At 40.1% G+C, this 26,767-nt stretch overlaps 1 protein-coding gene and 1 long non-coding RNA gene across 2 annotated transcripts in view; one reads left to right on the top strand and one right to left on the bottom strand.

Annotated features, from left to right (window-relative positions):
• The window catches only part of fat3b (FAT atypical cadherin 3b), a 122,400-nt gene that overhangs the window by 6,473 nt on the left and 89,160 nt on the right, over positions 1 to 26,767 (bottom strand). Inside the window, exons 41-49 of the mRNA XM_088087980.1 lie at positions 23,001 to 23,132; positions 22,711 to 22,868; positions 22,076 to 22,607; positions 21,616 to 21,769; positions 19,490 to 19,646; positions 17,817 to 18,233; positions 12,011 to 12,266; positions 855 to 953; positions 50 to 109 (exon numbers count right to left, since the gene is read on the bottom strand). Coding sequence (XP_087944106.1) covers positions 50 to 109; positions 855 to 953; positions 12,011 to 12,266; positions 17,817 to 18,233; positions 19,490 to 19,646; positions 21,616 to 21,769; positions 22,076 to 22,607; positions 22,711 to 22,868; positions 23,001 to 23,132 — 1,965 coding nt within the window. The remainder of the gene's footprint in view (positions 1 to 49; positions 110 to 854; positions 954 to 12,010; positions 12,267 to 17,816; positions 18,234 to 19,489; positions 19,647 to 21,615; positions 21,770 to 22,075; positions 22,608 to 22,710; positions 22,869 to 23,000; positions 23,133 to 26,767) is intronic.
• LOC148187294 (uncharacterized) lies at positions 12,228 to 24,505 on the top strand. Its single transcript, XR_015778843.1, has 3 exons — positions 12,228 to 13,912; positions 21,621 to 21,802; positions 22,074 to 24,505. It is a non-coding gene; the product is annotated as an uncharacterized LOC148187294 (long non-coding RNA).

The raw sequence follows: 26,767 nt of genomic DNA, 5'->3' as shown, positions 1-26,767 counted from the left end.
GATAGACACAATAGAGATAGAGGAGTTGACAGAAGATATTCTTTCATACCTTCACTTTCAATATTATCAACAGCATCATTGACTAGGCGTATGACTGTCACTATGGAGGCTAGGCAGAATAAAGAAAGAGAGAAGAAGAACAGAAATAATGTCAGTGCACTTGAGAATAGGGTAAGGTTTCATGTGTTGGGTGTGAATGAGATGAGATAAAGAATGTGCACATGTGTTGAGAACAGAGGAGAAAGCACGTTTGTATGCATGTGTGTGTTTGTGTGTGTCCTATAAGGGAAGGGAAGAGACATGAGGTCTTTGCGGCTACAGTAATTAGATGGGAGAGAAAGCATCTACATGGGTTTCTTATCTGACAAACACACATGCACATACACATGATCATTAGGGTGTTCCTAACTTCAAACCAAGCAGAGATCAATGGTATTGAGTTATCAGGAGAAAAGACACACTGGAATTGAAGAAAAGGGTTAAGAGTTTTTTTCTCTGTCACTTAAGACCTGTGCATTAACCACTGAGACATTTGTATGTATGGATGTGGTTGCATTAAGGTACCTTTCATAAAACATTTCCACTGGTCTATTTTCAGCTTGCTTTTCAATATGTTAATACAGGTGATGTACTAGACTAAAGTGCAAAGAGGAGTGTTTCTAAATTCGGGGAATTTTATCTACAGCAATGGTTTCTAGCCTTTGTTTGCATGTGAGTCATGAATGTAAAACAATGTCTGCTTGAAAATGAACTTTCCCTTCTTTTGAATACTTTTAGTATACTTTACTATATTTTTTTTTTTTTTTTTTTAAAGGTGCAAAGTATGTTGTGTCATTTTAGCATTACAGTCTCACCGTTGTCATCGAAGGACTCGGAAGTGTAGGAACTGAGGGAGTGTTCTTCAGAGGTGGAGTCTGACAGACATGCCACCTCTTCCACCAGCTCTGACACATCTAATGTACAAAAACACAAGTACAAATTAATTTCCAAACACCTTTTGGAAGCAGTTTCTTAATAACTAACATGTTCAACTAAAAATTTTAAGATTATATAAATTCAACATTTTAAGTCTATCTTAAAGGTATACTATGCAGCATTGTTTGTTAATTCTTTTTAAGTATGCCCGCCACAGAAAGTAAAAGTAAAAGCCAACACCAGATTCACTCTTGTTTGGCATTTTGCCCTGCTATATTTGTGTTTTTTTCATCAGTCTGGCACCTGGTTTCTTCCTTTTTTATAAAGCCCCAACTTCATCTAAACACAGTGGGGGTACACATCCATAAACTTTGTCAGCACAGAAAACAAGATGAAAATAAGAAAATACAGTCAGAGGCTGCAAAAAAAAAACACCTCTTGTATATATTCTTCTATATATTGTTTATATTCAGGACAATCCTGCATAGCATATCTTAATACAACATGCAAATTTGTACATTTAAATAGTTACTTAATGCTGTAATCATCCCTTCTTTCCACCCAGCCCTGAAGAGAGCCCTCCCCGGCATGACTCCACGATGCAGTCTGAGCTTGCCAAATCAAGTGGGTAGGCACTTGATTTGGAACACATTTTTGCACAAGGTGAGAACTGTGGATTTTCCCATTTCTCACAGTGAGGAGATGGAAAGGAGAAATGTTACAACAACCAAAACCTCTTTCAATGTACATATGGGGAGTATTGTTTCTATAAATGATTCAATAACTACACAAATCCCCCAAACTCACAAAGATAAGCAATACACATGGAAAGGCAATTTAAAAGGGAACCATTTTCAAAATTCATACACGTCGTTCCTATGGTCTAAAATAATCCAAAAATGTTTTTTTTAACTTGACCAACTTTTTCCCAAATCCAGAAACTAGAGTGCCAAAACCAAGCATCAGTCTCCGAGGCTGAAAACTAAGCCAGTACGGAAGTGCAAAAAACTGCAGTTCTCTGAACTGCCACTTGAGGCTGGCTCCAGAAGCAAGTCAGTCCCTATAGACTGCCATGTTAAAATGCCCAATTTTACAGTAGAAATAATAATGTTTACCACCTGGTACAAAAAAAGGTTTTGGTCTCTATAGTTATTTTCAACATTCATGACAGTTGTACAGAGGTGAATTTTTATAGTGTTCTAGTTGACACTGAGAGCACTCAGGGGAATGTTCTGAATATATTGGTGCATATTCTTTTTCAGAACTGAAATAGCTACAGTAGAATAAAGCTCATCAGGGGATATAATAATAGAAAAAAATAAAAAAAACATTCATTGTCTGTGGAGAAGCTCAAGATTTTATACCCTTTGAACTCACAAGTTTGAGCCTTACCTCTAGTTTCTGGCTTTGAGAGACAGTAACTCATGTTCACAAATATTGAATGTACCTTCCTAGGACATGGAAATATAATGTTGGAATTCTTAATTGAGTTGGTGTTTCCCCTGTAAGTTGCAGACTCAGACTGAATGTAGGTCTGTTCTAAAAAGCTGCCTAAATGCTTTGCAGTATGGCATTTTTAACAAATCCCAGTGCACCCGCTGCGACTCCAGGTCTGCTCATTTAATGCTGTCTGCACCAGCTGGAGGTGTCACTGAGGCTAAGGACCAAAGAGGTACTTGTTCTACTGTAGTTCGGTGCAGCAGATGTGAAACACAGCTGATCAAATTAAAAATCTTAAAAAGTTGTTCTCACCAGACCTGCTCACACTGCAGTAATCAAAGCTAAAGTCACAAACCTGACTTATGCCTGTGCAAACAGGTCAGATTAAATTCCATTTGCAGGAAGCTGCCAGCCTTAGGGTCTCCAGTTAGCCATGGCTTTAGAGGCAACATTTCAGGTGAATAGATGCTTACAAGTGTGATTCCTGACACACTTTTCCTGCGCAGAGCTGTTTTTAAATTTATTTTGGAGGTCAGAATTGCCTCAGAGTGATTGTTTTTCAAACAACTGCCAGAGGGGCAGATCAGGTGCTTATGTGTCACAACAGCTTCAGACTGAGGCATGTTGCTGTGAAGACTGTCTGTTAAACCAAGAGACAGGTCTGTAGTTCTAGCAGGTGCTTTAAAAGCAGCAATAACATGCCTGGTTTCACATTAGTGTTTAAATTTGAAGAGAGATACAGAAAAGCACCAGAGCGGAAATTACTGGTATCGGCTTTAAAAACAAATCTATTTGGAATATAAAACTGCTTGGAAATAAGAGCTGACAGCTTTGCTGATGTGATTAAAAGTCACTTTTGGCAAAACTAAAGAGGCTTTGTATTGGTAGGTGGAACAAATGGGAGAGAGCAGAAGGAGAAAACAGTTTACAGACATTTCACTGCCTTCTCTGCTGAATCACAATACACTTAAAGTCCCAACTTCAATTTGCATTGAATGCTCAGGATTCTTAGTCTTGATCAGATATTTCCTTTTCTAAATAACACAAGTAATTATTCTTATATGTATTTTCTTGTAGAGCTGCTAATACTAAGACAACTAAACATAAGTTGAGACACTTGGCATATTGTGTTAATAAATAAAAAACAAAGCACTGTAGAAAGACATGTTTCTGTTCCTTAAAGGTCCAGTGTGTAAGATTTAGGGGCATTTAGGGCTCTTACACACCAGGATAGTCCAGGGGATTTGGTTCGATTTGGTGGGGAATGCCAAAAAAATGCACACCTTCATTTGGGTCGGTTCACTTTCACACTGCACTTTTGAAAGCAGACCAAACTGCCTGGACAATGTCACGTTCTGTAGAAACATGCTGGTGTAACAAGCTGATCCCTGTAGAAGACCTGCTCCCTAGGTAGATAAAAATGGTTCATTTAAAGGTAACGAAAATGCAACAATCTTATTTTCAGGTGATTATACACGAACAAAAACATATTTATGTTATTATATTCCATTCTGACAGTATATCCCCCTAAATTCTACAAACTGGACCTTAAACTAAGGGGGAAAAAACATCCTTGTGTCAACAGGACCAAAACTCAGGTGACACATTTTAAAAATGTACAGATGAACAGTCTGTGCTATTCTGCTGTTTCCATAAATTCTGTGCAGACATGAAACAGGTAAAAATGATTTTTTTTCCCCCAACAGTTTTATCAAAAGCAATAAACAATTTGTTAGTGTACTTTGGTGACATGAATGGCTTTAAGAGGTTTTGTGATTGGTGGCTTGCTCCTTATAACACAGCATGTCTTTTTCATTCTTGTCTATTACGTCTTCTAAAAAAATGTCCGCCTTAAAATTGTGCTTCACACTGGGCAGTCTGCAAAGCAGGCAGTCAGGGCTTGGCCTATCTTATAACCAAAACTGTCTCCATGAGGGCTGGGATGTCTGGACATCAACTTTAGCTTTCTGAGCCCAAGCTAGGTGGTCATGGTCCAGTGCGTATGGAACAAGTCAAATGCTCCTGTGGGAATGTGAGCAGTAAGGCAGTGCCATCAATCAAACTAAATAAAGAAGGCAGCGCCACAACCACTGGACTGATCCAGCATGCAGGTAAGGGGACCCCTCTCAACATAATCAAGCTTCTTTTTTCAATTTAAGATACTAAACAAAATTCTTTCTCTCTTTTCCATGAATTTTCTTTCCTATCGGACACTTAGCCGTTATTGTGCCAGTGACTGCCCTGTCATGTGCCAACATTGGCAGCCACGCCTGAGATTACGGACCCAACCCTTCCTCTAATCCTACCACTAATACTCAGCCAAACTTTACTCTCATCCTGGCAACAAAACTTCCCTGCATATTTTCAATTGTAAGAGCCATCAGGAGGCATTGTCTGGAACTCACTGTGAGATTCATCTGATACTCTGGAAAGGTAAACTTTCACCTCACAACTGTTCAGTTAGTACTTGATGGCCCTACAGTTAGCAAGAAATTGGTTAAAAAAAAGTTACAAGAAAATTCCTTGAAATAAGCAATAAAAAAAACCAAAAACAATAAAATGTAAAGTTCTTCAGATTATTATTTTTTTAAATAAGTATCCACTTTCCACGAATTTATAATTAGAATATTTATAAATATAGTTTTCTGTGTATATATATATATATATATATATATATATATATATATATATATATATATATATATATATATTAGTGCTGGGCATAGATTAATTTTTTAATCTAGATTAATCTCACTGCAATCCTGTAGTTAATCTAGATTAATCTAGATTAAAATTATAGATTTGAATTTTGCCAAAGACATTCAAAATAATATCTATCTATCTAAATGATGAAAATGCATCACAAAATGCTTGAGAAAGCTGTTCTACTATAATATTTGGTAAAGAAAAATAATGTTCCATAAGATTTACTTTGGTGTTTAACTTTTTTTTATTTTGTTAAACACAGACATTTAGGAACACAGGTTCTGTCTCCATGTGGAAAAAGCTTTTTCCTGCTAACTGGAATGAACAGCAGAGGGCGCAGCCTCTGATAACATGACCCTAACTGAACTGTGGGCCTACATTAGAGGTCATGAAGAAGACCATTAACAGTCAGCAACTTTGTGACACGGCTTGAGCCAATCACTCCAGTCACTCAGGCAGACCAGTTTCCGCCTTGTTCACGCCCCCTCCGCGTAATTCGACCAGGTATACATCCGCGCTTAAACAACAAAGTGAAATTGGTGCCTTGCTCACTGTATAGACCCAACTTAGTGAATAGTTTATCGCGCGATAAGGAAATTATCGCGCGATAAGGAAATTATCGCGATAATTTCCTTATCAGCGATAAGAATCCCGCGTTAACGCAGCACGTTAACGCCGTTAACGGCCCAGCACTAATATATATATATATATATATATATACACACTTTGTGTTTTTGTTGCTAATTTAGAAAAACAACAACCTAATCTTCAGGCAATTTTCTTTTGAGACATTTCTAAGTTCCTCATTGTCTTTTTCTCAACTTTTTCAAAAGAAATCAAACCAATTTAATAGGGCTAACTGTTTTTGCATTATAAATTAAATATTTGGCTTCCTTACTTTTTTCCCCATTATTTTTCTGAATTTTCATCAGAACCGTTTTCTTTCTTCTTTTTTTTTGTAATGGAAATACTTATTATAAGTAATACTAAATCAATCTGAGCCTCCAACATCAACCAAAACAGCTTCACTATTGGCTTCCTGTAATTAGGGCCCGAGCATCGGCCATGTCAATGTAGGAATTTGACCACAGCTTCACGCACAGATGGCCGCAGCAGGGATAGACACAGAAGTTCATTAGTGGAGACAGATGTTCGAAAATGGAATGTAATGAGCGAATGAACACACAACATTGACATATTACTTATATTTTAGATTTTTTCAGGAATCTTTATGTGCAGAAAATATATAATCTATAACACAAAAGTTCCCTTAACATCTCAATGGAGGCTTTCAGGGCAGCCAAGCTCCCCTGTAATTCGAACAATGCATTCACACAGACTCGCTCATCAACCAGCAAGGTGAGGAGCGTTTGCACCTCCTCGAGCAACCACGGCGTAATCTTTCTAGGTGCCATTTTGGGAAAGAATAAAAAACAAAAAAACAATACAAAACTGCGCTTTGCTGATTGCACTGCTCAGGGTCATGGATGTATTATAGAGAAGTCTGGATATAGCCATGGGGGCGGGGCCTCGTTCTATGCTATGGGCGCTGCTCAGTGGCATATGCATCATGGATGTATTATAGTGAAATGGTATGCATGATGAACTATAAGCATGGATCTATTATAAATCTGGATACAATGTTGGGGGCGGGGCCTCGTTCATTCCTGTGAGAGCTGCTCAGTGGCGCATGATTATCATGGATGTATTATAAGGAAGTGATGATTATAAGGGGCGCATGGACGAGACCCCACCCCCATGGCTGTATCCAGAATTCACTATCCAGAGGCTACGCAGTGAGCGTGGTTACATCATCAATTTCTGCGCATTGATTCGCCAGGGAAACCCACTTTGTTCAGTCCTCTGGGCCAAACAGCAAGGATTGCGAAGGCTTTGTCCCACCCCCTGTGTCCCGATTGGAGAAAAATTTTAACGTCCATGTGTTCCCGGAAATTTGAACATACACGAGGAAAACGAGAGAAAGTGTGTTTGTTTACATAGAAACATACCAGAGAAGCAAAAAGCAAGACCAAGATGGCAAAATGACGGTGAACAGCTAATGAGGCGCTGGAATCTTTTTTTGAACGAGCAGCCTCGCGACTCTGCAGGTGATCCTCCTCACAATCAGCTGGTGCAGCACCAGGAGGACAGGCAGGACAGGCGCTATGACCTGATGCAAGGGTAAGATTTAAATAAAGAAGTTGAATGCACTGTGCTGAATGGGATCAAAATGTGTATCAGCCATAATATCTGTGTTGTGTTAACACCACAGAGCAGTACTAATTGTAATACTTGTGTTTTCAGCTGCTGGAAGCGAGAAGAGCTGTCTTGGACAAAGAAGAAATTGTGAGGGCGCCATCCTTTAGAAGCCAGGAGCTCTCTGAATGATGTGCTGTTCTTCAGGAAACACTGGAAGGGAACCCAAAATATGTAGCAACACACCACAAAAGGCTGCGTACTGGGCCACCCTCAGACAGACCGGCACCGACTGCATACGGGCCGAAGCATCTCATTTAATAAGAACAACTCTGCTATGTTTTTTTTTTTTTTTTTTTTAAATAAAACTTTATTATTTCCAATATATTCCTGGCAAATGTGTATTTTTTTCTCAATGAACTGATATTGTGACAGGTGTCCTCAGTAACTCTAAAATAAAAATAATATCAGTAATAATCATTTTCATTATTATATCAGTAATTATAATACCAAAAATAAATTACTATTGTTATTATTATTATTATTATAGTAATATTAATGGGAGGGGCAAACCACCTTATGTATGTCCCGAAGATGACCAATGAGTAAGGGATTTACTAATAGCAGAAATAAAATATCGGCTGATATCTGTCGACTCTGCTGATATAAGGGTCTTATGGTTTTGAAACGGAAAATTCAGCTTTGTGATGTCTGTCAAAAACTCGACTGATATATGAGTCAGGCCAATATTTGTTGATTTAGACAGACGTCTCTGCCGATGCTGGTTTTACCTGTTTTGGGACAACTTCACCCTGATTTATCATCTAAAACAATATCACTCAACTTTACGTGCCTTAATTTGTTCTGCAATATCATAGTCAGTGTCTAAACTGTATGAATCTACAGCCAAATTATATTTTATGGCATAAATAAAATAAATATAGACTGATATACTATCTCTGTTCTACTGATATAAGGGTCATATGGTGTTGAAATGGAAAATTCAGGATCAGCAGTGACGTCTGTCGAAAACTTGACTGATATATGAGTCAGGCCGATATTTCTTGATTTCGACAGACGTCACTGCCGATACTGGTTTTACCTGTTTTGGGACAACTTCACCTGATTTATCATTTAAAACGATATCACTCAACTTTATAGGCCTTAATTTGTTCTGCAATATCACAATCAGTGTCTAAACTGTATGAATCTACAGCCAAGTGATAATTTATTGCAGAAATAAAATATCGGCTGATATATCTGTCTGCGTTTCTTACATAAGGGTCATATGGAGTTGAAACGAAAACTTCGGTATTGGCAGTGACGTCTGTCGAAAACAGGACTGATTTCATCTTCAAAAGTCATTTGTTATGGGCAAGTATTGAACCCACAACCTCCAGAGGTCTAACCTCATAGTTTATCCACTGAGCCAAACTTCCTAATGTTATTTAGGAGGTGGGAGAAAGCCAGCTCTATAGAGGAGGTGTGAATGGCTCTGATTAGCATATGAATGATACTTGTCAGACCTTACTGGTCTCCCACAACCATTGGATGAAACCACAGACATTCCAAAACGACAATCACCTGTGATTGGACGGTAAATCCTTCACTCATCGGTCATCTTCGGGACATATATGGTGGTTTGCCCCTCCCATTAATACTACTATTAGCTATAATAATAATTTATTAGTAGTATTATTACTGATATTATTATTTTACAGTTACTGAAGGCACCTGTCACAATATCAGTTCATTGAGAAACAAGACACATTTGCCAGGAATATATTGACAATAGTAAAGTTTTATTTAAAAAAACATAGCAGAGTTGTTCTTATTACATGAGATACTTGGGGTCCGATGTGGTGCCAGTCTGTCTGAGGGTGGCCCAGTATACAGCCTTTTGTGGTGTGTTGCTACATATATTGGGTTCCCTTCCAGTGTTTCCTGAAGAACAGCACATCCTTCAGAGAGCTCCTGGCTTCTAAAGGATGGCGCCCTCACAATTTCTTCTTTGTCCAAGACAGCTCTTCTCGCTTCCAGCAGCTGAAAACACAAGTATTACAATTAGTACTGCTCTGTGGTGTTAACACAACACAGATATTATGGCTGATACACATTTTGATCCCATTCAGCACAGAGCATTCATCTTCTTTATTTAAATCTTACCCTTGCATCGGGTCATAGCGCATGTCGTTTCCCTCAATTTTGGAGACGCCGCAGTTTCCCATAAACTCACCTAATATCTCCAAACTGGTCGCTGTCCTGCCTGTCCTCCTCGTGCTGCACCAGCTGATTGTGAGGAGGATCACCTGCAGAGTCGCGAGGCCGCTCGTTTAAAAAAAAGAAAAGATCCCAGCACCTCTTCAGCTGTTCACCGTCATTTTGCCATCTTGGTCTTGCTTTTTGCTGAGCTCTGTCTTGCTAATCTGTTATTTTGGGGTATTTTTCTATATAAACAAACACACGTACTTCATCTCGTTTTACCTCCGTGCGTGTTCGAATTTCCGTGAAGAACACATGAACATTGAAATTTTCATCCAATCTGGACACAGGAGGTGGGACAAAGCCTTCACAGCCCTTACTGTTTGGCCCAGAGGACTGAACAAGTGAGGTTTCCCTGGCAAATCAATGCGCAGAAATTGATGATGTAACCACGCTTACTGCAAAGAGGGCATATGTAATATCACTGGAAAGCTTAGATTCTCCACTTTACCTGACTTTTGCATGTTGATAGTATTAGCGGTTCAAAAGTCAGACTCTAGATGGAATTCTTTATAATACGACAACCCATTGTTGGTCTCTTATCCAGCTGCTCTCCATTGCGTCCATTTTCATCAGGGGCGGATTTAGTTGTTTTGGGGGCCTGGTGCCCCAGCCTAACTGCCATACTTTGTTTTCACCCATTCCCTAAGTGGGAATGATGGTGGGCTGTTGGCAGCTGTAGAAGAAGTTATGCTGTTCTCTGCACCCTCAATACTATTATAGACTAGTGCAGGTGATGAAGAGTTGCGCTTCAGACTCTTCTCTGGGAAGTGGCCTGTAAAACTTACCTGGCCTGGATAAGGTTCAAAATCAACATTTTTGATTAAATGTTAATGAATTAATTTACATGAAATTCTAATGATTTGGTTTAGGAATGATGTACACCAAGATGACATGGAATTTATGTGCCCTCCAGTCTGATCTAGTGGGCGCTGGAAGTACTACATCATGTTAAATATCTCACTCCAGGGCCCAAACTCTCTGCATGCATTATCTGACTTTCACAGAAATGAACGGCTGCTTCAGCTTGAGTTGAGGTTTGAGTATCCCGACATACATGGGGGTGCTGGGGCCCTTTCATCACTGTTTGCATCTTTAATTTCTCCTGTAATTGAAATAGCTGTAGTGCTTGAAGCCTCCACTAAAGGGGCTCTGTCTATCTGCATTATAAGAGAAGCTGGTGTTATTGTGTTTCTGTGAGGCCTTTGGTTGTTAAAGTCATTCAATAATGAATGTATTATTACAAATTTGCAAAACATAATGAAGATCAATATGCTTATTGTGATACATCCTGTTTTGGAGCACAGTCACCAAAAACTGATCAATATAGGACCTGATTTGTTCAAGTATTTTCCAGTTGTTTCATTATTCATAATTTTTATTTATTCATGAGCAGCAGGTAGTGACAGAAATATGACCAATATGTTTCCTCACGTATTGACTTGTGCCCATCTATTGAAATATTAATTATTATACTTATTAGTGGCTGCTGTGGTGTAAGTAAACAACCAAACTGTTTCCGATTGCTTAATTAAATTTGCAGTTAACACTAGAGTCATTAGCCGAATAATGAGATTATTAGTTCGCTATCAGCATAGTCACATTTTAATTATCGGACTCTGATGTAACTGTGACCCTGAGGGGCGTATGTTTTTCTTTTTATGTGCATACACTCAACAGGGGAGCAAAAAAATAGAATAAGCTATTTCCCATTCCCACAGGAAGGAATCAATAATTAAGAGGCAGGAAGTTCCCACCGCAGGCTGTATTATTCAAACAACAGGTTGGATAGAAAATCGAAATGTGTGACGTGACGTCTACCTTCGCACAGAGATGCAACGCGGTTATTTCCCTGACAGAGAACAAACTGTGAACTGTGCTCACACTGTTGACAACATTGGCAGCTAAATATCAGACTGAAGTGGAATTATCTGACAAGTACTTCTCGCCACTTGACCTCAGTCTGTTGTCCTCACAGTTGACAAAGGTACACGTGAAACAAACTTGGATAAAAAAAAAAAGTGGTATAAACTTGGCAGAAAAGTTTCTTGGAGTGTTTCAACTACTTTGATTTAACTTTTTGGAGCAAAAGTAGGACAACAACACAGGACATCAGTTCTGGCTGATTACCCTGACCATTCAAACAGAAGTGCACAGGAGATGTAAGAGAGTTATCTTGGTACATGAGGACACAATTGCCAGTTTCAGCATAAAAGTAAGTTATACCATCATTTACGGCTGCCAGAAAGTAAATAGTAAAACTGAGCTGAAATTATAGCAAAAATATAAATATTACTTCTTAACCACTCTTGCTTACTGTGGGCCATTTTCTTTGATGTGTGTGATCAAAAGGCATAGATCACTGTGAAATAAGCTCTCTCAGTGGAGATGAGAGTATGAGTGTAACACAATGAATTCACGGCCTGTGTACTCCGCGCCTTTTTCATCAGAGGTCAGAAACTTGCGTGTGTGTATGTGCATGCAGTCTTACCCTGTGGACTGTTATCTCTCTGTGTTCTCTCCAACTCAAAAGCTCTCTGGCCCCATTCCTCCTCTCTCTCATCTCTCACTCTCTCCAGCCCTTCCTCCCTTGTTTCCTCTCCCTCCCAGGACACTTTGTGGGCCGGGCTGTGCTCTGAGCGGCAGGACGATGCAGAAGGGAGATTGGGTGCCACGCTGCACACTGCGATGCCCCTCCTATTGGACACACCTCGGACATTAGACATGTCTGAGAGGAAGCTGCTCAACTGTAGAGACGGAAGAAAACAGCAATGGACAAAATAAGATAAGTCATGGTTCCCTGGAAGCACACCTGGTAGAGCATGTGTCCCATGTACTAAGAGGCTGAGTCCTTAGCAGCTGCCTGGTTCCAATTCCAACCCGAGACCCTTCATTGCATATTGTCTCCTCTCTTTTTCTCCCTCCTTCCCTGTCCATCTCCATCTGTCCTACCCAATTAAGGCAAGAAAAAAAGCCAAAAAATCATCTAAAAACAAAGTATAAGTTTATCGACATTTTGTGCTGTCAATAAATCTATTGAAAATCCAACATAAATCGTTCTGCTTCTTTAAATTCCCTGTGGTAAACAGCTCAAAATTAACCCAAACCAATGCACTGCTTATTCCTGTTTGAGTAATGTTTGCTTAAAGAAAAATACAGTGTCCAGCTGTTTTTGTAATAATGCTAAACTCATATCACCCATTTTAGAAATGAAAGACTATATTGCTGAGCCATTATTAACGGTTTACATTCTCATTTGGAAGGGATGGGTTTAGTGCTGAGAGTCACAGACAGAGCCAGGAAGTGTGACACTAATGCATGTTAGTATTCGTCTTAAGATTTATTTTAAAGAGCTTTTGAAATTGCTCTTGTGACAAAAGTTTTTACTTGAACAGAGAAACTGAACCACCGATCATTGTTGATAAACTGAAATAAATAGGGGCCCGCGCTGAACAGAAAAACATTTAAAACATTAAAACATTTCCTTCAGAAATCTCACACATCTCATGCAATGTAATCCAAGTCTCATTTATCCAGCAATATGGCCAATAATTCCCAAATATTTTTTTTTCAAAAGCACATGTGTTTGAACTTTCCTGCATCACACTTAGGAGAGCTTTGTGCACAATGCCCTGGGCTCACTGTATGTGTGAGTGTTGCAGAACCTGTAGGTTTTTTTTTTCCCCGTGTTAACAAATTAGAGCAGCCACACTGCCGGCGTTAAAAACGCTGCTTAGGTCTTGTCGGAGTCTGTCTGGGGCCCCCCCTTCAGTCGGCACTACATGGATAATTCCATGATGCGCATCACTGTACAGCGCAGCGGTTATGCAGAAATTATTCCAGTGCACTGAGAATCAATTCATTTAAACACAACATTGACAGAGAGAGTAGTCGAGATAAACCATGAAGCAAAGCTACGAGAGCTGTTCACAGAAAAAGAAGAGGGAGAAAAATAGGAGTTTTTAACAAACCTGCTAAAGGTATCTACCTTTTTCAAAGCAGTGCTGGCAGCATCGTCTATCTACAGACAAGAGCAGTCAGCTGCCCCGCCTGCTCATAGTAACGTAAAAAAAGATAGCCAAGTCTTGCAAAGTCAAGTTTTAGATGCCAAAACGGAGAGAGAGAGAGAGAGAGAGAGAGAGAGAGAGAGAGATAGGAGATATTAAAACAAACAGAGAGGAGAGATGAAGACAAAAGCTGAGAGAGAGAGAGGGAGAGAGGAGAAGACAAAGGCACACAGAGAGGGAGAGGGGAGACCAGTCAGTCAGTACATTATATGTCTCCATAACTTTTATCTTATTGTCTTGTGTTGTATTCTCACTTTGTAGCTGTCACAAGATACAGTACAAGACAAGACCACGATCAACCTACTGCCACCCTCTGGAAAACCAAGGTAAATAATGACATGTTTAACAGTGTATTAGATTGATGGATGCCAGGCTGGGGGGGCAAATGACTGCTCACCCGGAGCCACCAAATGGTGGTAAGTTTGCCACTGACCAAGAGACACTGTGTGTAAGACCGAAGTTCGGCTAGTTGCCATCATGCACTGCTGTGTGTGCCCCAGGCGTAAGACTGCTTATTCTGAAGTGTTTTAATTATTACAGTTTTAGAGAAAATGCAAGTGTATGGGTGCTGAACATACAACTGGATAAATGAGACTTGGACTATACTGCATTAGTTTTGTGAGTTTGTTAACTGTTTCAAGAGTTTTGCTGTTATAAAATGTGCCCCGTATGACTTCTGTTAATCAAAAATGTTTTGGGATTCTTTGTTCTCTTTGATAACACAAGGGAGAGAAAGTATTTTCTTAACAAATTCAAATTAACACATGCTCAGTAACTGATATACAAAAAAGAAAAAAAATTGTGGGTGAAGAATTCCTTTCAGCAAAAAATGACTTTGTTTTTAAGTCTTGTAAGCTTACAATACATACAGTGTCTTTCATTTCATTATTTCCACTCATTATTAGAAAGTTTTACTGTCCCATATTTTCTATTATCTCAAAACTCCGTCACTCGTACCTCCTGCCATACAAGCACTTTTCTTGTAGTTCCACTCAGAGGACAGTGAGCCCTTTTGTGAGCACACCATGAGTATTTGTCCCATGGTTGTTTGCAAGAATAAGAATAAAAGAGGTACTAATATTCTGAGGATATCCTAGGAGCTCAGTTGTCAGGGGCTTTATGCCCCTGGTAGGGCCAACCATGGCAAACAGGTCCTAGGGGAGGGACCAGACAGAGCCAGGCCTGGGGGTGGGGCTCGATGGCAAGCGCCTGGTGGCCGGGCCCCTACCTATGGAGCCTGAAGAGACAAGGAGGGACCTCCTTCCCATGGGCTCACCACCCACAGGAGCCCCTCCTACGGGTGGTGAGCCCATAGGAGGGGCTCCTATAGGTGGTGAGCCGACGGGAAGGAGGTCCCTCCTCGTCTCTTTGGGCTCCATGGGTCGGGTCGGGTGCTGTGTGAGTTGGGCAGCAGCCGAAGGCGGGGACCTTGGCTGCAGAAGCTAGCTCTAGGGATGTGGAATGTCACCTCTCTGGTGGGGAAGGAGCCTGAGCTGATGCGCGAGGTTGAGAAGTTCCGACTAGATATAGTCGGCCTCACCTCGACACATAGCATGGGCTCTGGAACCAGTCTTCTCGAGAGGGGTTGGACTCTCTTCCATTCTGGAGTTGCCGCTGCTGAGAGGCGCCGGGCAGGGGTGGCAATACTTATTTTCCCCCAGCTCTGTGCCTGTATGTTGGAGTTTACCCCGGTGAATGAGAGGGTAGCCTCCCTCCGCCTTCAGGAAGGGGATGGATTCTGACTGTTGTTTGTGCCTATGGTCCAAACGGCACTTAGAGAGTATCCACCCTTTTTGGAGTCCTTAGAGGGGTGCTGGAGAGTGCCCCTTCTGGTGCTGGGGGACTTCAACGCTTACGTTGGCAACAACAGTGAGACTTGGAGGGGCATGATTGGGAGGAATGCCCCCCCCCGATCTAAACCCAGGTGGTATTTTGTTATTGGACTTCTGTGCTCACCACAGTTTGTCTATAACAAAGACCATGTTCAAGCATAAGGGTGTCCATATGCGCACTTGGCATTAGGACACCCTAGGCCGCAGTTTGATGATTGACTTTGTAGTTGTGTCGTCAGACTTGCGGCCGCTTGTCTGGGACACTCAGGTGAAAAGAGGGGCGGAGCTGTCAACCGATCACCACCTGGTGGTGAGATGGCTCCGATGTTGGGGGAGGATGCCGGTCAGACCTGGCAGACCCAAATGCATTTTGAGGGTCTGCTAGGAACGTCTGGCAGAGTCTCCCGTCAGAAGGAGCTTCAACTCCCACCTCTGGGAGAGCTTCGACCATGTCCCGGGGGAGGCGGGGGACATTGAGTCCGAGTGGGCCATGTTCCTTGCCTCCGTTCCTGAGGTGGCCGACCGGTGCTGTGGCCGTACGGTGGTTGGTGCCTGTCGGGGTGGCAACACCCGAACCCGTTGGTGGACACCGGCGGTAAAGGATGCCATCAAGCTGAACAAGGAGTCCTATCAGGCCTTCTTTTGCCTGTGGGACTCCGGAGGCAGCAGACAGGTACCAGCAGGCCAAGCCAAGTGCAGCTATGGCGGTCGCCGAGATGAAAACCTGGGTGTGGGAGGAGTTCTGTGAGGCCATGGAGAACGACTTCCGGACGGCTTCGAAGAGGTTCTGGACCACTATCCGGTGTCTCAGGAGGGGGAAGCGGTGCTCTGTCAACACTGTCCACTGGACAGTGGAACCCCGGATTCAGGAGGAGCAATGCAGTTTTTGTCCTGGTCATGGAACTGTGGACCAGCTCTGGACCATCTGGACTGGTTGGGCAAACTCCCATGCACCCTTGGCAGGATCCTTGAGGGTGCATGGGAGTTTGCCCAACCAGTCCACATGTGCTTTGTGGACTTGGAGAAGGCATTCGACCGTGTCCCTCGGGGAGTCCTGTGGGGGGTACTCCGGGAATATGGGGTATCGGACCCCCTGATACGGGCCGTCCGTTACCTGTACGACCTGTGCCAGAGCTTGGTCTGCATTGCCGGCAGTAAGTCGGACTCGTTTCCAGTGAGGGTTGGACTCCGCCAGGACTGCCCTTTGTCACCGATTCTGTTCATAATTTTTATGGACAGAATTTCTAGGCGCAGCCAGGCTGTTGAGGAGTTCTGGTTTGGTGACCTCAGGATTGGGTCCCTCCTTTTTGCAGATGATGTGGTCCTGTTGGCTTCATCAGGCCGTGAGCTCCAGCTCTCACTGGATCGGTTCGCAGCTGAGTGTGAAGTGGCCGGGATAAGAATCAGCATCACCAAATTCTGAGGCCATGGTTCTCAGCCGGAAAAGGGTGGAGTGCCCTCTCCAGGTCGGGGTTGAGATCCTGCCCCAAGTGGAGGAGTTTAAGTACCTCAGGGTCTGCCAGTGAGGGAAAGATGGAGCGGGAGATCGACAGGCGGAAGAAGACTCTACACCGATCTGTCGTGGTGAAGAGGGAGCTGAGCCGAAAGGCAAAGCTCTCGATTTACCGGTCGATCTTTGTTCCTACCCTCACCTATGGTCACGAGCTTTGGGTAGTGACCGAAAGAACAAGATCGCCGGTACAAGCAGCCGAAATGAGCTTCCTCCGTAGGGTGGCTGGGCTCTCCCTTAGAGATGGGGTGAGATGCTCGGTCATCTGGGAGGAGCTCGGAGTAGAGTTGCTGCTCCTCTGCGTTGAGAAGAGCCAGTTGAGGTGGCATCTAATTAGGATGCCTCCCGGACGCCTCCCTGGTGAGTGTTCAGGGCACGTCCCACCAGTAGGAGGCCCCGGGGAAGACCCAGGACACGCTGGAGAGACTATGTCTCTCAGCTGGCCTGGGAACGCCTCGGGATCCCCCTGGAAGAGCTGGACAGAGTGGCTAGGGAGAGGGAAGTCTGGGCTTCCCTGCTTAGACTGCTGCCCCTGCGACCCAACTCCGGATAAGCGGAAGAAAATGGATGGATGGATGGATGGAATATTCTGAGTCTCAACCAAAAGATGAAAAGACTGCAACTGAATTAGAAAAGCACATCACCACAAAGAGAAGCTGGAAAATATGCTGATATAACTTTTGATATTATGATAGAAAATTGACATTGCCAAGAACAATTAATTTTATTTTATTAGTAGTATATAGTATGAAAATATAGATACCATTTTTTAAATCTTTAATGTCAGAATCTTACTTGACCTTAACTAAAACTACCATGACTTAAGTCTCGCAATCTTGTAAAGAAAAACAGACTTATTGATGCATGCCCACGCATGCATTTGCATACCTGGCTTCCTTCACTGGAAGTGGTCTTGTCCCCATCCCCACTTCTCATGCCTGGGTTGCTGAGTCCTCCTGGTAGTGGGGAGTGGGTGGTCGGACGCACCATGACCTGGGGAGGGCCCCCAGTGCTGCCTCCCACCTCACCATAGGTGCTAGTGGTCCCCGGTGAGCCAGACACACGCACGGCTTTAAACTCAATCCCTTCCACCCCCATGCCAGTCTTGTGCAGCATATAGCTGGTTTCTGTGGAAATAGCTGACACACCCATCACAGCCTGAGTCCCTGGGCCCGGGTCAGAATCTTTCCGGAATTTGATTTTCTTCCTGAAGGCGATGAAGAGTATGAGGAGGAGAATGATGACAAAGGCAAGGACCCCGATGCCAATTATCTCTCCTGGTCCAACATATGACAGGGGCTCCGCCTGGGTAACAAGAAGAGAAAAATCATATAATGTATCACTATCTGGTGGAATCTTAGCAAGTCCAATATGGGGGATTTTCATATTTAGAATTCACTTCCATTCAGGTAAAGAACGATCACATATTTCTAACTTGCTGAGAAAATGCGTTTGCACAATGAAACCTTTCCTTTAAAAATGTTGATTATCCCTAAAAAGAAAATTGTGTTGAAGTAAAAATCTGGCTTTTCTTCCTTAGCCTGAAGTTAGTGCTGAGTCTTAAAATCATCCAGGCAGACATATGGCAGCTGTAGGAATTATTTATATTTGATGGCAGAGTGCACAGATATAGTGCAGTTGACCTTTCAACCCTACATATTTTAAAAAAGGAGATAGATGTAAATTAAGTATTTTAGTTAATACACTTTCTGACATTTTGTTGGTGTAAAATTTAGATTTAGTTGTATTAAGTGATGTTGGATGAGGGGCACCTGGTGGCTCAGTGGCTAGAGCAGGCACTCCATGTACAGAGGCTATGTCCTAAACACAGCGGCCGCAGGTTTGATTCCAATCTCAGCCCTTTGCTGCAAGTCGCCCCCTCTCTTTCTCCCCCCATTTGATGGTTAAAACTGTCCTATTGATTAAAAGAAAAAATGCCCCAAAAAAATAATCTTAAAAAAAAAAAAAAAGTGATGGATGAAATCAGATTTTTTATCAACTCACTGCTGCAAAGGATTACAGGCATCACATTTCTAGACTTACAGTATGAAAGAAATGATTACTTCCACAGATTTGTGTTTTAATAGGATACATGCTGGGTAAGCTTCAGGAAAAAGGCCTTTCCAGCAGTGCGTGTAAAAGTTAACGTATCAATTGGTTGTGAAAGCGGTCTAATAGATTTAGTCGACTATGGTTACTTCCCTGCTAATTAAAATCTTCTAGGGAATAATGAAATCACCTTCTCACAGTGTGTAACAATAATTGGGCTTACGGTCTCAATATAAGGTATATTGTGCATAAGAAAAGTTATGAGCGTAACATCTTCAAATGGAAACTGTGATTTCCCCATTACCACACATCCATTCATCTACTGCAGAGACACAGATACCAAGCTGATGAACAAACCCTCCGGGAGTCCTTTGCACACTAAAATCAACTGCTTCACTGAGTACGCCAAGTCAACAACAAGCAACCTGAATGTGCAAAAAGCTAGTACTCTTTGGACTATACCAGAGTATATTCTGTAAGATTTACTCATAAATTTAGTGTTCATACTATACCTGCGTGTCATCCCCTGGATCTCCAGTTGTCTGATCATCACAGAACCGCCCCTCATACCCCTCTGAACAGTTACAGTAGAACGAGCCGAACGTGTTGACACACTCTCCTCCATCTCCACACCCATCCTGGTCACACTCATTGACATCCTCATCACATCTGCAGAGAAAGATAGACAAATAAATTGCTATGCAGTGGTGAAGATGATTTGTATCAAAGTAAAAGAGGAAAATTAAAGATGAAAGTGTGACAGTGAGTTAAAAAGACAGAAAGAAAATAAATACTTTGGAGATCATCTTTTCAGCGGGCCTCTCTTTTGCTAAATCAAGGGATTATCTTCACGGATCCCCGTTTTATCTTCATTTTATATGGTTCTGATTTAGAGTAATGTGAATGCATATTTCAAAACACATTGCAAATACTCTTACACACGCACACATGCACGCACACACGCACGCACGCACGCACACTCTTGGATGAAGACGTAAATTGCAACTCAACGTCACAGATGTAATTTTACTCCACACACATCTGTTCTCATCATAACTTGTCATTTTGAACATGGTGCCCTGCTGTGATGGAGACAGAAAATAGGTGTATTTTCCTCTTCAATTACTTTTTTTTGATGAGATTTTCAAAACTGTGTAAACACATGTATAACTTTCCAAAGATTTGCTTGAATGATAAAAATGTAGCAAGCCAGTAAGCATACACAGTTAGTCATGCCGTTTTACCTTGTATTCATGAAGAAAACTTTTTTCTCGCATGCCTCCTTAGAAAACTGCAAACAGACTGTATGGTTGATTGAATGTTTGGGGATCATGTTTAACAACAGCAAAGTATTTAACTTTTAAACATCCGTGTACTAACTCTCATAGTACAATCAGTACAACCCAAGTTTCATTTATCCAGCTGTATGCTCAGTACTTCCCAAAAACATGTGTTTTTGCTAAAAACTTGCTATCTGAATCTGAACTGAAAGTGAAAATTATCTCTGCTTTGTTCAAACCCGGACTCCAGTACTTAAATTTTTTTGTTTTGTTTTGTTTTGTTTTTTTTAGCAAAAAATACATGAATAAATGAAACTTGGATTATACTTTGTTTGTAAGCAGATTTTTTTTTTGTTTTATTGTTTTTCTGTTGCTAAACATGAACCCCAATTAATTAATAAATAAATTTGTTTGTTAGTTTTGGTGGAGTCATGCGAGAAAAACACAGTTTTCCTCATGAAGTCAAGGTATCACAACACAACTGACTGATATACAAATAATCATTTTGTGGGTGACATGTTCTTTTAACAACTTTAACTGACCGCTGATGAATATTGAAACATGAACTCAACAAGCTTTTTGTATTTCTGAGTCTATGATTGAGATTCATTACAGGAAGTTTTCGCTTTATATTATCATTATTATGTAATACATATGTCAGTGTGCTCTTATTATTTATCACTCTCCAGGAAAAACAATTTCATAGCCAATTACACTTAGCAGCTGTTTACTTGTGTCAGAATACACTATTTGCTTTAGCTGTCAATCTGTTTATATAATAGACATATAATGAATTGTAAAATCTGCTGCCGGAAGAAAACAACTTAATTTTTATCTCCCTTATTATTCAGCTAAAATTGTTTTAATTCAATTTCATCAAATAACTTTTTACCTCTTTGTCCAAATCATGAAAAAGCAGCACCATTTTCTCCATTGAGGAAAAACTGCTCTCTGGTGGTGACTCCATTGAACAGCCACATGAGCAGAGAGGTTATTTCAAAGGCAATTACTGAGCTGTAATTAAGAAGGCAGCTAGAGAATGATTACAGGCTTTTCAACCAAAATTATACTGAATTAAATTAGAAACACTAATTTATCACACACAATAACAACTAAAACAACACGGTGGGTGCTGCGGTGCTAATGTAGGCTAATGACTGTGTGTTTGTTGAGTCTCACACGTATTCTTTTGTGTTTGAATGTATATGAGAGAAGAGATGTAGATGTTAATGTGTCTAAATCATCACTGAGTAAAGGGGCAAACCACTCATCAACAATGTTTTGGGTTTTTTTTTTTTACATTCAGTAATTAAGGCTTTAAAAGTGTGTTAGTGTGATTGCAGGCTGTTTTATCTTACATAAGTCCCCCGAGTCCTCTAGGACAGCCACAGAGGAATGCACTGCCTAAAGGCTTACAGTCCCCACCGTTCTGGCATGGGTTCGGCATGCAGGATGTCAATTCAATTTCACAGCGCCCCCCAGTGAAGCCAGCACTGCAACTGCACATGAAGCCTGTTGGAGAGAGGTTCAGAATGTGTAAAATGAGTATGTGTATTTTAATCATATATGTCATTACACAAAATCCTGTTACTACCATGTGATTTGTGAATAAGTGACTGATTATTTGAATGCCTTACAAACTAAATATACATATTGGTGGTCACCACTGTACAAAGAAACCATTAACCATTAAAATGAGGCAATACTAAAATAGCTGAAAACTAAATCTGTTATTTATGACAACAGCTATTTATGTAATTTATTTATACAACAAGATGACTATCACCAATACACTTCTACACTGTCATCTCCACAGACCTCCAGAGGGCAAGCTGCTGCAGATGGCTCCGTTGAGGCACGGCTGACTGATGCATGGATCTGGATAAAGCACGCAGCCCAACTTGACTTCGCTCAGTCCTGCTATCTCAGCATAACGGCTCCTCTTATTCTGGAGTGGCAGCTCGTTACCGTTCAGCATCAGTGAGCCCAGGCATCCCTGGAAGCCATCCTGGGCTCTTGGTGGGGCCCTCGCCCCGCGGTCCCCGAGTCCTGGCCCTCCTTGGCTTCTCCCCGGCCCCGGGCTTGGCCTCTCGCCTTGCCCGCTGGGTGGCCGCACTTGGGCCCCAAAAAAAAAGGATGAATCCGGTGCCAGAGGCCAAAGGCGAACAGGGGCTTGGGCTGCTCGCCGGCGCTCCACATAGCTGTCATCCAGTGACAGGAGGGTGTAGTTCCTAGTCAGCTCCAAGGCAACTGCATGCCAGAGGCCGTCGTTTATTGGTCTGCCAGAGATACCCATAATGCCAAGAGTGTTGTCACAGTCCAACTGGAACCAGAGGCGACCTCCTTCAATCTGTGGAAGAGGAGGGAAAATAACTAAAATGCGGAAAACTCTCTGTGGAACAGATGTGGCATTGGGAAGGATACAGTAAAGTGCAGCATAGAGATGTATTTACCTTGAGCATGGTACAGGGGTTGACACGCGTGAACATAATGACTCCTCTTCTCTGAAGTGTTCTGATCCTCAGGCCGAGCCTCATCTCGCCACTCTGGCCACTTTCTGTCACCCTGTACTTGATGTAACTGTTTCCAGAAAAACTCAGAGAGGTTTGGCCTGCACATTCAAAAGAACACAGAGTTACAGTATTAAAAAAAGAGGAAATCCTTGCTGCATGACCATCTATTTGTCTACCCGGATCAGAAACACAGGAGTTGTAGTTTAGGCTTAAAAAGAATCAAATCCTACCTGCACACTCATCTAGCCTCTCCGGCTGACACTGGCAGACAGAGGGCGCTGTAGGACCAGAACGGACACACTGCATGTCTGCTGGACAGGACTGACCTTCACAAAGCTCCACAGGAGTGGGACATGCCCCCCCTGTTTAAAATGGGCAAATACAGAAATATAAGAAAAATATTCTCTCAGGATGTCAGAGCATCATCTATCTATGTTATAATTTTTTACACAATATATTTTGTTTTAATTGTTCAATTGCATACAATACTGTGATATTTTTGTGACATGTTAAAGAAGCTTTTCAATGACATGTTAAAGTATGACTTTTAGGGACCTTTTGACTGGCATGTTATACTTTGATTTAATGACACAGTACTATGAGTTTTTATGCTATTTTATATGATGACTTTTTATATGATTTTGGATGACATGCTGCACTAACATGTTTAAATAATTTTCATAAGATTTACCATGCTATGAATTCTGTGTTCCATTTTGGATGACATACCATACTGTAACGTTTTTATAACATTTTGTATAGTGAGTTTTTTTATGCTACTTTGAATGAATAACCTAAATTAGAATAACATAATTAGAACTCTTAATGCTATTTTAGACACCTTAAAAAGCCATGACTTAATATGCTTTTTTGGACAACATACTGTATTATGACTGTTTATACTGGTTTTGATGACATACTATTCTAAGAGTTTAAAATATATATATATATTTATATACATATGTGTGTGTGTGTGTATGTGTGTGTGTGTGTGTGTGTATGTATTTTGAACCACATATTATATTATAACATTTTTATAATATTTTGGACCACTAACTATACATTGACTTTACATGTAATTTTGGAAGGCATACAATATTATGACTTTAAGGCTAATTTGGACGACATACTATACTTAAATGTATTTTTTTATTTTTTTTGTTCATTTTGTTGTTTAGGACAACATTGTAAACCATGACATTTTTAATGCTATTTTGGATGACATTATATATAGTTTTTTTTTGTATGTAGAATAACATGCAATGCAATGACTTTTTAATGCTATTATGGACAACATACTATGCTATGACTTTATTATGCTATAATGTGCAACATACTATACTATAACTTTGAATAATGTTATAGATGACATATTATACTATGATATTTTTAATGGGTTTTTTTGAGCTGCATACTATAGTATGACATTTTTGGTGATTTTTGAAAAACAAAATTTGCTTTGATGTTTTTGATGAACACCATGCAATTTTCTGAAGTTTTGGGTGACATACCATACTATGATACTTGTGATGATATTTGGATGACACATTATACTATGACGTTATTAATTATTTTTGGACGAAATACTATACTGTAATGTTTTTGATGATGTTTGAACAACAAACAATTGTATGACATTTTTTGATGATTGTTGGATGACAAACAATACAATGACCTTTTTTCATGATTTTGGATGACATACAGTACTGTAGTATGATGTTTTTGTCATTATTTTGGACAACATACTATACAATACTATACAAGTTTTTTACTATACAAGAAGTTTTTCGTGATTTTGGATGACATATACTAAGTTGTTTTTTCACGATTTTAGATGACATATTATGACGTTTTTCATGATTTTGGATGACATACTATACTATGACGAATTTTTCATGATTTTGGATGACATATTGTAGAATGACCTTTTTTTTAATGATTTTTAGACATCATAATTTTCAAGGACATTCTGTACTATTTGGTTTTTAGCAGTTTTTTGATATTTCATAATTTGACATTTTCCAACATACCATACTATGACGTTTTCAGTTGTTCTTTCAAAGTGATATAATATGATGTTTTTGGAAGTTTTTTCAACATTTTATACTATGATGTGTCTCAACATGCTATACTATGGGTTTTTCAGCGGTTTTATGAAATGTCATAATTTATTCATTTATTTATTTATTTATTTATTTATTTCGACATACAATAGTATGGAATCTTTGGTAAATTTTTGGACATGCTATATGATGATGTTTTTGGACGCTTTTTTGACATTCGATACTAAGACGTGTCTCGACATACTATACCATGTGGTTTTCAGCTGATTTTGGGATGTGTCATATTTTGACATTTTTCACCATACTATATCATGGTGTATTCTGTCCTTTTTTTCAACATGGTATATTATGATGCTCTTGGACATTTTTTGAACTTTCAATGCTAAGATGTATCTCAACGTAACTATACCATGTGGTTTTCAGCAGTTTTTGGACATGTCGTATTTTGACATTTTCCGACATACTGGACTATGACATTTTTCGGTAGTTTTTAGGACATGCTATATTATGATGTTTTCAGATGTTTTTCAACATTCTATACTATCACATGTCTCAACATGCTATTTTATGTGGTTTTCAGGTGTTTTTTTTGACATTTCATATTTTGTCATTTTTCACTATACTATGACATTTTCGATCATTTCTTCGACATACTATATTAAAATGTTTTTGGATGTTTTCTCGACATTGATGTGTATCTACATACTATACCAATGTTTGGGGGTGCGCATACTCCCTGGGGTTATGTGGAGGTACTCCAGTGGGTGTGTGAGATTTTAAGGAAAATTCTTAAAAAAAATAGCAGTCATGCAATACTCCTAAAAAATAATTATATTATAAAAAGTTCAGAAAAAAATATAAATCTAAGTTCATAAACTGAATTTATTACTCAATACTCAATTTCAGTTAAGTGATGCTTATTAAAAAATCAAGATTTGTATGATGGCAAAAGAAATTATTTGGCATAAATTTAGTCATGAATTCTTGAGATATGAAATGTTTAAAATGAGTTTCTTTTTAATATTTAAATTGTGAAAGTGTTTTTCAGTTACAATAATGGATAATAAATCAGAAACTGATTGCACAGTACTATGTTGGAAGTCTTTTTTTTTTTTAGATTCCTACCAAAAATATTTCTGCCGGTCAGGGGGGACATGGCTGAAAAAATATGTAAAAGGGTGTGCATTACAGTAAAAAAAAATTGAGAACCACTGTGCTGGTTTAAAGCTTTTTTTTTTGAACGTCATATTTTGACATATTTTGCCATACTATAGCCTTGCTTTTTAGGTTGTTTTTTCAACATGCCATATTGTAATATTTTTGTCCATTTTATTGCAATATTCTATGTTATGGCATGTCTTAAAAAATTATTTTAGGCAATTTTCACAATTTTCAGCTGTTTTTGGGGCATGTCGTTTTTTTGACATTTTTTGCAATTCTATATCCCTGCTTTTTAGGACATTTTTTCAACATGCCATATTATGGTGTTTTTATCCGTTTTTGCAACATTCTATACTATGGCGTGTCTCAGCACATGATTTATGCAGTTTTGAGGTGTTTTTCGATGTTATTGAGACATGTCATAATTAGACATTTTTTGCCTTACTATAGCCTTGCTTTTCAGGTCATTTTTTCAACATGTATTTTCATGGGGTTTTCGGCCTTTTTTGCAACAATCTTTGCTATGGCATGTCTTGGCACGCTATTCTATGCTGTTTTGAGGTGTTTTCAGCTGTTTTTGAGACATGTCATATTTTGAAAATTTTGCCTTACTATAGCCTTGCTTTTGGTCATTTTTCAACATGTATTTTTATAGGCTTTTTGGCCTTTTTTGCAACAATCTTTGCCATGGCATGTGTTGGGACGCTATTTTATGCTGTTTTGAGTTGTTTTCAGCTGTTTTTGGGACATGTCATATTTTGAAAATTTTGCCT

Source organism: Plectropomus leopardus, chromosome 15, assembly GCF_026936395.1.
Source record: "Plectropomus leopardus strain MGB_pleo_1.0 chromosome 15, ASM2693639v1, whole genome shotgun sequence".
NCBI classification, from domain to species: Eukaryota; Metazoa; Chordata; class Actinopteri; order Perciformes; family Serranidae; genus Plectropomus; species Plectropomus leopardus.
The sequence above is the reverse complement of the archived record's forward strand: the minus strand, read 5'-3'. Positions and strand labels throughout refer to the sequence as shown.